Raw genomic sequence first — 13,334 nt, 5'->3', positions numbered from 1 at the left:
TTGGAGTAACAGGCAAATTTGGCCTTGGAGTATAGAATGAAGCAGGGCAAAGGCTAAAAGAGTTTGCCAAGAAAATGAATTGGTCATAACAAACACCCTCTTCCAACAACTCAAGACAAGACTCTACAAATAGACATCACCAGATGGTCAATACTGAAATAACATTGGTTATATTCTTTGCAGCCAAAGATGGAGAAGCTCTATACAGTCAGCAAAAACAAGGCTGGAGGCTCACTGTGGCTCAGATCATGAACTTATTGCAAATTTCAGAGTTCAAATGAAGAAAGTGGGGAAAACCACTAGACCATACAGGTATGACCTAAATCAAATTCTTTATGATTATACAGTAGAAGTGACAAATAGATTCAAGGGATTAGATCTGATAGACAGAGTGCCTGAAGAACTATGGATGGAGGATCATGACATTGTAGAGGAGGCAGTGATCAAGACCATCCCCAAGAAAAAGAAATGCAAAAAGGCAAAATGGTTGTCTGAGAAGGCCTTACAAATAGCAGTGAAAAGAAGAGAAGATAAAGGCAAAGGAGAAAAGGAAATCTATACCCATCTGAATGTAGTGTTCCAAAGAATAGCAAGGAGAGATAAGAAAGCTTTCCTCAGTGATCAATGCAAAGAAATAGATGGAAACAACAGAATGGGAAAGACTAGAGATTTCTTTAAGAAAATTAGAGATACCAAGGGAATATTTCATGCAAAGATGGGCACAATAAAGGCCAGAAATGGTATGGACCTAACAGAAGTATAAGATATTAAGAAGAGGGGGCAAGAATACACAGAAGAACTATACAAAAAAGATCTTCATGACCCAGATAACTACAATGGTGTGATCACTCACCTAGAAACAGACATCCTGGAATGTGAAGTCAAGTGGCCCTGAGGAAGCATCACTATGAACAAAGCTAGTGGAGGTGAAGGAATTCCAGTTGAGCTACTTCAAATCCTAAAAGATGATGCTTTTCAATTGCTGCACTGAATATGCCAGCAACTTTGGAAAGCTCAGCAGTGACTACAGGACTGGAAAAGGTCAGTTTTCATTCCAATCCCAAAGAAAGGCAGTGCCAAATAGTGTTCAAACTACCGCAAAATTGCACTCATCTCACACATTAGCAAAGTAATGCTCAAAATTCTCCAAACCAGGCTTCAACAATATGTAAGCCAAGAACTTCCAGATATTCAAGCTCGATTTAGAAAAGTCAGAGGAACCAGAGATCAAATTGCCAACATTTGTTGAATTATTGAAAAAGCAAGAGAGATCCAGAGAAATATCTATTTTTGCTTTATTGACTATGCCAAAGCCTTTCACAGTATGGATCACAACAAACTGTGGAAAATTCTTCTAGAGTGGGAATATCAGACCAGCTTACCTGCCTCCTGAGACATCTGTATGCAGGTCAAGAAGTAACAGAACTGGACATGGAACAATGGACTGGTTCAGAATTGGGAAAGGAGTACATCAAGGCTGGATATTGTCACCCTGCTTATTTAACTTATATGCAGAGTACATCATGGGAAATGCCAGGCTGGATGAAGCACAGGTTGGAATCAAGATTGCCGGGAGAAATATCAATAACCTAAGATAGGCAGATAACACCACCCTATGGCAGAAAGTGAAGAAGAACTAAAAAGCCTCTTGATGAAAGTGAAAGAGGAAAGCGAAAAATTTGGCTTAAAACTCAATATTCAGGGAGGGGGGATCGGGATGGGGAATACGTGTAAATCTATGGCTGATTCATATCAGTGTATGACGAAACCCACTGAAATGTTGTGAAGTAATTAGCCTCCAACTAATAAAAAAAAAAAAAGAAAGAAAAATGAAAAAAAAAAAAATCAATATTCAGAAAACTAAGATCATGACATCCAGTCCCAGCACCTCATGGAAAATAGATGGGGGAACAATGAGAACAGTGAGAGACTTTATTTCTTGAGGCTCCAAAATCACTGCAGATGGTGACTTCAGCTATGAAATTAAATGACACTTGATCCTTGCAAGAAAAGCTATGGCCAACCTAGAGAGCATATTAAGAAGGAGAGACATTACTTTGCCAACAAAGGTCCATCTAGTCAAAGCTATGGTTTTTCCACTAGTCATGTATGGTTGTGCAGTTGGACTACAAAGAAAGCTGAGCACTGAAGAATTGATGCTTTGAGCTGTGGTGTTGGAGAAGACTCTTGAGAGTCCCTTGGATAGCAAGGAGATTAAGCAAGTCAATCCTGAAGGAAATCAGTCCTGAATACTCATTGGAAGGACTGATGCTGAAGTTGAAACTCCAATATTTTGGCCACCTGATGTGAAAAACTTACTCATTGGAAAAGACCCTGATGCTGGGAAAGATGAAGGCAGGAGGAGAAGGGAATGACAGAGGATGAGATGGTTGGATTTCATAACCAACTTGGTGGACATGAGTTTACGTAAGCTCCTGGAGTTGATGATGGACAGTGAAGCCTGGTGTGTGCAGTTCATGGGGTCTCAAAAAGTTGGACATGACTGAGTGACTGAACTGAACTAAATGCTACATGACTCACAAATGAGGAAGATAGAAAGAGAGGAACAGAGAGAGGAAACAAATAGAGGAAGAGAGGGAAGAAGGGAGGAAGAAAAGAGAGGGAAAGAAAAAAGAGAAAGAGAAAAGATACATAGATGTTGAGCCATAAAGACAATTTTAAAATGTCTTAGTATAACTTTGTGATATAACTTGCATTATTATTGGATATAAGGGGATACATGCTGCTGCTGCTAAGTTGCTTCATTCTTGTCCGACTCTGTGCAACCCCATAGACAGGAGCCCACCAGGCTCCCCCATCCCTAGGATTATCCAGGCAAAAACACTGGAGTGGGTTGCCATTTCCTTCTCCAATGCATGAAGTGAAAAGTGAAAGTGAAGTAGTTCAGTCGTGTCCAAGTCTTATCGACCCCATGGACTGCAGCCTACCAGGCTCCTCCGTCCATGGGATTTTTCCAGGCAAGAGTACTGGAGTGGGTTGCCTTTGCCTTCTCCAAAAGGGATATATACATGAGTTAAAATAACATCTGTATATTGTGTTAGTTTGGAAGACTTTCAATATAGACAAATTATTTTTTCAATGCAATTATAACTACTTTAATACACTACTGTACTATTTCTATTTTTTCTTTATCTTTTATTTTACTAATTCAAAACCAAATTCTACATGTAATTATTTAAAAAATAAAATTCTATTGCCACAGTCTTGACTTTTTGTGCATGTGTATTTATATGCTTATACATATATACATATGAACATACACAGAATATCTTGTTTTATTGCATTTCACATTATTACACTTGTCAGATAGTACACATTGTTCAAACTGAAGGTTTATGCATCTCTGCTCCAGCAAGTCTATCAGCGCCATCTTTCCAACATATTTGCTCATTTCCTGCCACTGGGTTTCATTTTGGTAATTCTCCAAATTCTAAAACTTTTTTGTTATTATATTTTTAGGTGATCTATGATCAGTGATTTTGACAGGACTACTATGACTTGCTGAAGGCTCAGATAATGGTCAGTTGGCAGCTTGTAGCAATATTTTTTAATTAAAGTATGCACATTGTTATTTTAAATATAATTCTACTGCACATGATAGATTTTTATGCATAGTGGAAACCAACTTTATGTGCTTTGGGAAACCAAAAAAGATGTGTGTGGCTCACTTGATTGCAGTGTCTGCTTTATTGCTGTGATCTAGAACTGAGCCCACAATATCTCCAAGGTATTTATGTATATTGCAAAGCATATATTTTTATAGGTACATCTCTTTGGAACTTTAGTGTTGTAGATTCACTGGTTTCTCTTGGTTGTTTTTTTAGTAGTCTTCTCTCTGTTCCATCACAATGATCCCCTCAAACAAACAAACAAACAAAAAAAAAACTGCAATAATGAATTGGTACAGTCATCTCCTCTTTTTCCTCCTCTTTAACAGTTTCTTGCTGATGAAGAGAATTGCACATTACTGATTAGTTTTAACACTTAGAAGCCATTTCCCTTAAATCATATATATATATACATCCTCTTGGTTTTGTTTCTCTGGGAAACACTAATAGAATCTCTATCAGATCAAACCAGCACAGAAGAATCTTTTTTACCTACACTTCTGAAATGGCATCTACAGTTTCTTCAAACTGTAGAGAAAATGATGAAAATAATTTTAACTATATTTGCTTCTGATTCACTCTCTGACAAAATCAGTAGAAGTGTTCCAGTCATTGTTTCATTTGACCTGCAGAAATTGGCATTGTCACTTGTTATTCTTAAGACTTTTTTAGCTATATTTTCTGTAACATTCTTTGTCTTTTATTTCTTATTCGTTAAATTGATCTATTCTTCATCTGCTTTGCAGTTAAAAATCAGGGTTCTCATATTTTCTCTGTAACTTTTCCTAGCTCATTGTCACTTTACATAATTACCACTTATGTGATTTTGACCACCATCTGTATATCATCTCCTGATCCTATATCTCTACCATAGGTCTCTCTTGTGAACTCTAGGTTCATGTATCTAAACAACCATGAGATACTTCACCTGGGTACTTCTAAGAAACTCTGGATATATAATATATAAGAGTGATCCTTTTATTTCTTCTCTAGAACCAAATCTATACAGTACACTAGCAAAACAGAACCCTCTCATTCTCTACACGTGATTGTCTACTAACTTTTTTTTTTTGTCTCATCCTTCATATTCTCTTGAACAGTGGATCTTGAAATTTTATTATCCATCTACCTTTTAAATGACCACATTTAATATCCCTTTTCCTTTCTTACTCCCTAGGTAATTCTCCTGTAACCTTCTCCTACACATGTTTCCTATCTCCATGTTTGTTTTTGTGTCTCCAGTGTCCTTTAAATGGATCACTGAGTGATCTTTCTAGAACTGCAGTTTCTTCCATGTGAATCTTCAACCAAGGCACTTTGTGGATACTGACACCTTTAAGAACAAATAGTACTGCAATGTTCAGCATAGTGATTGCAGTTCATAGTACTGTATTACATATTTGAAGGTTGCTAGGGGAGTAAATCTTAAAAGTTCTCATCACAAGAAAAAACTGTAACTATGCACAATGATAGATGTTAAGTAGACTTATTGCGGAGATCATTTCACAATGTATACAATAGCAAAACACTATATTGTACACTGGGAACTGCTATTCTTTGTCAATTATATCTCAATTTTTAAAAAAAATAAATAAAAGAATAAATATTATTAATCTTGACATCAGACTTGAGCCTCTGTACTTTCTCTATTTAACCTACTCTGAAACTTTCTATAACCTACTCTGAAATGTTGATTTTACACTCTCTGATTATTTTGAAATATAGTTATTGAGGCTCACCTTGCACTTTCAAGCAAGAGAGCTTATAAAAACATTCTCTCAGACTATCTCTTCCTAAAAACAAAGACATCTTTCAAGATTCATTTCAGGTACTTCATCAACTGTGAACCTCTTCTTGAATTTTTCTTTTAGACATAGTCATAGACCTTATTTTGTCTCCACAACTCCTAATAGGGTCTTTGTCATAGTACATTTGACAGAGTATTAAAATTATTGTAAGCTCCTGAAATGCTTGTATGATAATAAAATGTGATGTTTTCTGGTGCCATGGACCTAAACTACCTGCTCTACCCAATTTAAAATCCCAGTTTCAGTATTTCTTGGGTGTTGGGCCATGGGAAATTATTTGATTTTCCTGCACCTCAGTTTTCTGATAAGTAAAGTGGGGCTACCAATAATTTTCCTGATAGCGCTGTTGTGAAGATTACATGAATTTATATAAGTAAATAAATTAAAATAGTGCCCTAAGACACTCAACAAAGCTTATCTGTTATAACTGCAATCTAAAGACATTAATACTTTACTCCCACAAGGCTTAACACTTTCTGAAATGATAATGCATTCTCAATTAAAAATATGTTGAATAAACAAATTCCTCTGAAATTAGGGATTAGATATACTGCAATATTGAATCTTTATGCCATATGCCATATTCAGTTCAGTTCAGTTCAGTTCAGTCACTCAGTCGTGTCGGAAACTTTGCGACCCCATGAATCGCAGCAAGCCAGGCGTCCCTGTCCATCACAAACTCCCGGAGTCTACCCAAACCCATGTCCATTGAGTTGGTGATGCTATCCAGCCATCTCATCCTCTGTCATCCCCTTCTCCTCCTGCCCCCAATCCTTCCCAGCATTAGGGTCTTTTTCAATGAGTCAACTCTTTGCATGTGTGGCCAAAGTATTGGAGTTTCAGCTTCAGCATCAGTCCTTCCAATGAAAACCCAGAACTGATCTTCTTTAGGATGGACTGGTTGGCTCTCCTTGCAGTCCCAGGGACTCTCAAGAGTCTTCTCCAACACCACAGTTCAAAAGCATCAATTCTTCGGTGCTCAGCTTTCTTCACCATTCAACTCTCACATCCATACATGACTATTGGAAACACCATAGCCTTGACTATATGGACCTTTGTTGACAAATAATGCCTCTGCTTTAAAATATGCTATCCAGGTTTGTCATAACTTTCCTTCCAAGGGGTAAGTGTCTTTTAATTTCATGGCTGCAATCATCATCTGCATTGATTTTGGAGCCCCCCAAAATAAAGTTTGACACTGTTTCCACTGTCTCCTCATCTATTTCCCATGAAGTGATGGGACCAGATGCCATGATCTTAGTTTTCTGAATGTTGAGCTTTAAGCCAACTGTTTCACTCTCTTCCTTCACTTTCATCAAGAGGCTTTTTAGTTCTTCTTCACTTTCTGCCATAAGGGTGGTGTCATCTGCATATCTGAGGTTATTGATATTTCTCCCGGCAATCTTGATTCCAGCTTGTACTTCTCCCAGCCCAGTGTTTCTCATGATGTACTCTACACATAAGTTAAATAAGCAGGGTGACAGTATACAGACTTGATGTACTCCTTTTCCTATTTGGAACCAGTCTGTTGTTCCGTGTCCAGTTCTAACTGTTGCTTCCTGACCTGCATACAGGTTTCTCAAGAGGAAGGTCAGATGGTCTGATATGCCCATCTCTTTAAGAATTTTCCACAGTTTATTGTGATCCTCACAGTCAAAGGCTCTGGCATAGTCAATAAATCAAAAGAGTCTGAAATGCAGTACTTGGATGTAATCTGAAAATGACAGAATGATATCTGTTCGTTTCCAAGGCAAATGATTCAATATCACAGTAATCCAAGCCTATGCCCCTAACCAGTAACACTGAAGAAGCTGATATTGAATGGTTCTATGAAGACCTACAAGACCTTTTAGAACTAACACCCAAAAAAGATGTCCTTTTCATTATAGGGGACTGGAATGCAAAAGTAGGAAGTCAGGAAACACCTGGAGTAACAGACAAATTTGGCCTTGGAATGCAGAATGAAGTATGACAAAGGCTAATAGAGTTTTGCCAAGAGAATGCAATGGTCATAGCAAATACCCTCTTCCAACAACACAAGAGAAGACTCTACACATGGACATCACCAGATGGTCAACACCAAAATCAGATTGATTATATTCTTTGCAGCCAGAGATGGAGAAGCTCTATACAGTCAGCAAAAAGACCAGGAGCTGACTGTGGCTCAGATCATGAACTCCTTATTGCCAAATTCAGACTTAAATTGAAGAAAGTAGGGAAAACCACTAGACCATTCAGGTATGACCTAACTCAAATCCCTTATGATTAGGTAGAAGTGAGAAATAGATTTAAGGGACTAGATCTGATAGACAGAGTGCCTGATGAACTATGCCATATTAAATAAATACTTTCAATTTAAGAATTTCTGCTAACAATCTCTTTTGAATTGAGACAGAGGCACCCAGTTATATTTGATGGTATAAACAACTTACTCGTGTATGTGTGTGTGTGTGTATGGGCAGGCACATCTATGTGTTCCTTTAACGACACTTTTTTGAGGTGACTTTGAGCAATAAGTAATGCATGTGTTAAACATGTTTGCAAATCAAATTAGTTTCTGTGTTGCTCTGCAATATGGTATCTTACACATATCCAGGTGTTGTAGCAAATTCAATGAAAAAAGTATTGGTTTTACCTCTGGACAACCTTGGAATTTATTTGTGTATTAAGTCACAGTCATTATAAGCAATGCCACAGTTTGGTCTTTCTTGAAAGGATATCAACAATAACATCTGATCCTTTTAAATATTAAATATAACAGTTGTTGAGGCTAATATCCATTAAGCCACTCACTCCTTCCTCATTAATTTCTACAGGAAGAAATTCTTTTAAACTTGAAGGTAGGGAAACTTTTTTTTTTCTCTTAGTAAGTAGAGTTTCCAATAATGGTAACTCTTCAAATCAATGTTTTCTATGTTCATTTTGGGGCTTCTCTGGTGGCTCAGTAGTAACGAATCCACCTGTCAATGCAGAAGGCACAGGTTTGACCCCTGGTCCAGGAAGATCCCCTGGAGACGGAAATGGCAACCCACTCCAGTATTCTTGCCCGGAAATCCCCATGGACAGAGGAGCCTGGAGTGCTATAGTCCATGGGGTCTTAAAGAGTCAGATATGACTTAGCAACTGAACAACACAATATGTATGTTCTTGCTGCAAAGAAACATATGTTAAATCTGAATCTCAATTATAATTATAATGGTTCAGTTGACTATTGTGCTTGGCACTTGTGCATTTTCCTTTTCCCATAACACAGACTTCTATATTATTTATAGTACTTTGTTTTACTGTGAACTGTCTCAAAGCCTCCTAGAAAGAGCAGGAGCACAAATATATTTATATATGTTTACACACTTACATATAATGGCTTGAATTGGCCCCAGCGTTATCATATTACTATTCCCATATCTAGAATCATCAAGACAGAGTCAATTAAACTTTAATTAGTTTCCATGTGGAAAGGAAATCTTGGAAATAGTCTTTTCATTTGCATTAGAAACATACATTGCCTGAGAACCATAAGTTTTCATTATATTTTACAAATGGGGAGCCATGCATCTATGAAAATAATGTTTTAATTTCATAATGGATTAGATCTTAGGTCTATTTCTTTCTAATCTATTTGTAAATACTGATTCATCTCTTAACTGATTTGGATGAATTCCATACTATCATATCAATTATAAAAATAGAATTCAAGAGTATCAAACAAAACTTCTATAAGTAGTTCCTAGATCATTTTAATCATGTCCACTGGGAGGTGAAATTCTACTCTGGCTAGGATAGATTAAAAGTCAATTTCATTAAATTTTCAACAAAATGTCAACTTTCTCACCTCAAATTCTGGCAAGTAAAGGCTATGGATCTGCTTTAATTAAAGTCAAAATGGCTTCTCAGCAGACATTTGCCAGGAACCTCAATGTGATGTCCAGCTTCCATCACAAGCAGAGTTGACATAACTGACACCCAGGAGACAAGAATTCTAGAGGTAAGCTTCCTCTCCATTTGTCTTGGATTTCAAAACCCAATCCTTATACTGAATTAATTCACAAGAAATCAGTGTACTATGACATAAAATTATCTTATTAGAGAAAACTTTACTCTTTTATACTCTTGGATCACACAAATATTTTAAGCAGAAACAATGTACAGTAACATCAGGGGACATTCATGCTTTGGGGTGCTTTCCTCAAAAGTTTTGAAGTCCCTTCTTGTGCTCAGAGCTATTTATGGAGCAATGCCATCTGAGTGGAGGTACCCTGGACTCAGTTGAAACTTGTTGGGCTCCAGTAGACAGTTCTCCCCTTTATGGCTCTCTCTGACTTTCCACTTAATTTTAGGGTTCATCAGGTACACTATGGACCTCAGAACTACCATGTATGGAGTTTTCCTGGATCCAGAAAACCAGACTCTGACTCCTAGTAGCCAACCTGACAAGGAGATTGCTCCTGCTAAATGGTACTGTATGTTTTTTGCAAGGTCACTAAAATTTGGACTGTGAGAATGGTACTCAAATATTGATTTTATGTGAATCACACTTTATATATAGATAGGTATCCCACAGGAAATATTTGCTAGGGCCCCATATCAGTTCAGTTCAGTCGCTCAGTCGTGTCTGACTCTTTGCGACCCCATGAATTGCAGCATGCTAGGCCTCCCTGTCCATCACGAACTCCCAGAGTTTACCCAAACTCATGTCCATTGAGTCAGTGATGCCATCCAATCATCTCATCCTCTGTTGTCCCCTTGTCTTCCTGCCTTCAATCTTTCCCAGCATCAGGGTCTTTTCAGATGAGTCAGTTCTTTGCATCAGGTGGCCCAATGTATTGGAGTTTCAGTTTCAACATCAGTCCTTCCAATGAACACTCAGAACTGATATCCTTCAGGATGGACTGATTGGATCTCCTTACAGTCCAATGGACTCTCAAGAGTCTTCTCTAACACCACAGTTCAAAAGCATCATAGGGTCCCATATACCCTAGTGCATTTGTGAAGGACAAATCTGATTCCATATTAGATCTATTTCTTTTATTTTAATCTTTGTGCTTTGTTGCTTATACTTAATCATACTGGCTCTGCACCATTTGCAAAAGAATGCTGCTTATAGCCTGAAATATACACCATAGCCCATTCTCAAGACCTTGGCCTTTAAGAGTCCATTTATATAGAGATAAAAACTTGCAGAATAGAGAATAACATTTGTCTTGGAGATTTACAGGAACCTCTTCACTTTACCTATGTGGACACCTGAAGGACAAAGGATTCCTACCCAAGAAGTTTACAACTAACCACACCCTGCCTTCCCTTACCTTGCCTTTAAAAGTGCTTTGCTGAAACTTTCAGGAGTTCACATTTCTTTGGGAACAAGCCATCTGTCTCCTTGCATGGCCCTGCGATAAAACTTTCTCTGCTCCAAATGTTAACACTTTAGTTTGTTCAGCCTCACTGTGCATCCATCACAGTGTTTGGTAACAGGAGGGCAACCTGACTATGTGTTCATTTTCAACAAAGTTTCTAGTTGAAGACCTTCCGCATTATATTATTCAATATTTTTAAAATACATTTCCAAAAGGTAAATTCTAAAATCCTAGGGCAAAGAATTTAGCTTTTAAATAAATTTGTTTCATTTAAGTCAGCATTAGAATCATAAGACTCATCATGTTTCTCATTAGTTTAGATTTTCACAAATCGCTAGGGACTTTAATATTTCAGAGATATAATCTATTATATCAGTTCCCTAATACTCTTTTGACTATGGTTTTCTATTTCTGATTTAGATTTATTTTAAACTCTCTTCAAGCATAAACATTTTTTTTATTAAAACCATAGCAAAATCTTTTAGAAAAAAAAAAACCTGGAATTAGCAAAATGAAAATAAATAAAATACGCATTTTCCTGAAAAAAACTCTGGTGTCATTGATAAGGTCTATGACAGATATGGCTCCAAAGTGGATGTAAGAATAATAACAGTAAAGCATAAATCTGTTGAAACACATAGTTAACATTTTGTGGAAAAAAAAATTCTTAAACTATGAGACTAAAATTTGCATATTGTGTTGAGATTGATGTGTATTTATTTGGGTTCCAACATTTATTACTTTGGCCATAAACACCTTTATAAATACCTTATGAAACCTATAATAAAGAGCGCCTCCTGGTGGTCCAGTGATTGAGAATCCAAAACAGACAATGCAGGGAACTCTGGTTTGATCTCTGGTCCAGAAAGATCCCACATGAAACAAGGCAATTAAGCCCATGTACCTGCAATTACTGAGCCCACGTGCCCTAGAACCCATGCTCCACAACAAGAGAAGCCACAACAATTAGAAGTCAGTGACCATAGCTATAGACTAGTCCCCAGTTGCCGCAACCAAAGCCTGCATGCAGCAGTGAAGACCCAGCGCATTCAAAAATTAATAAATAAATAAATAACCTATAATAAAGGAATTACTTTAAAGAATAAACAAACCAAATCAAATGCAGATCTTCCTTAACTTAGACCAGAGCTACATCCCAATAAAGCCATTGTCAATTGAAAACATTGTTAAGTTGAAACGCATTTAATACACTTACCCTACTGAATATCATTACTTAGTCTGACAGACTTAAACATTCTCAAAACATTTACATTAACCAACAGTCAGGAAATCATCTAGCACAAAGCCTATTTTATAATGGAGTGCTGACTATCTCATGTAGTTTATTAAATACTGTAGTAAAAGTGAAAAACAGATTGGCTGTGTAGGTACGGGATGCATATTGCTTTTGCAACATTGTAAAGTTAAAAAATCTTAAGTCAAACCACTGTAAATCTGGGACCATCTGTACACCAGATCCATAATGTAAATGATATGTCCTACTTTTTAAGGGGAGGGAAATGTAGATATTCTTGTCATTCAAAGATATGAACAATTTAGAATACTTATATCTCCTGATTTTTTCCTGTGTTTCTTGCTGGTAAACAATTCCAGAATGGATATGGCCAATAATGTACTATAGTAACACGTTCAGTTACATTTACACATATTAACTTCATGACTTTGGTGAATAATGTCAAAAATAGCAATATAATATATACTAACTTCATTAAAATAGCCAAGGAGAATTGAAGCAAAGAGGGAGGAAATGATATTCCAAAGCTTACCCGGGTCATTGAGTCAGGAAGAGAAACCAGGTCTCTTGACTTCAATTCCAGTGTTCTACTCACTGGTTTGTTCAACTCCTGTGCAAAACACCCACACACAATACCCAATGCATAAGCCCCCTTGCTATCAAGTGGTTGGCAAAAGAAACACGCCATTACCTTTCCCACATACTGAGGCTCGGAGCCCATGTATTCCTCCAGCACAAAAAACTGATTCCATACCCAGCCACGTTTAACTCGGTGGACATGTGATCGTTGTCCTGGTAGGTGGATAACATTCTCTCTTGGTTCAGTGGCTAAAGTCTGCTGTGGCTGAGGTTGAAGTGGTGTTAGGAGACCTCCATCAAACAGGACCCAGAGCAGCAGGGATAAACAGTTCCTTGTAAGCATTGGCAAAACTTTCCTACAGCAGAGTAATAAAAACTCCAGCACTTAATGTAGAATTGTGGAATCCAGGTTTGAGGTGTCTGTGGCCTCCACCACTTAGCTTTCTGTTTTATTGCAGAGATGATAATGCAGGCATTAATCCTTTTGATGAAAATGCTTCTGCTATATTATATTCCATTTAAAGGGACCTATAAAACAGATTAACAAAGATACATTACATTGATAGAATTACATGATGATAGTCATCAAAACTCTCATTATATATCTGCCAACATTGAAGGAAACAGAGAGAAAAGTCTTTAAAAGAACTATATTAGTAAATGATCACTGCTATTTAACTTATTAACTTGGATAAAATATCTAAGTGTT

At 37.2% G+C, this 13,334-nt stretch overlaps 1 protein-coding gene across 1 annotated transcript in view; it reads right to left on the bottom strand.

Moving 5' to 3' along the window:
- CDH12 (cadherin 12) overlaps positions 1-13,334 on the bottom strand; it is a 440,616-nt gene that overhangs the window by 292,426 nt on the left and 134,856 nt on the right. The window contains exon 2 of the mRNA XM_043489178.1: positions 12,738-13,153. Coding sequence (XP_043345113.1) covers positions 12,738-12,968 — 231 coding nt within the window. The 5' untranslated portion in view covers positions 12,969-13,153. The remainder of the gene's footprint in view (positions 1-12,737; positions 13,154-13,334) is intronic.

The sequence above is a fragment of the Cervus canadensis genome, chromosome 16 (assembly GCF_019320065.1).
Source record: "Cervus canadensis isolate Bull #8, Minnesota chromosome 16, ASM1932006v1, whole genome shotgun sequence".
NCBI lineage: Eukaryota > Metazoa > Chordata > Mammalia > Artiodactyla > Cervidae > Cervus > Cervus canadensis.
The sequence above is the reverse complement of the archived record's forward strand: the minus strand, read 5'-3'. Positions and strand labels throughout refer to the sequence as shown.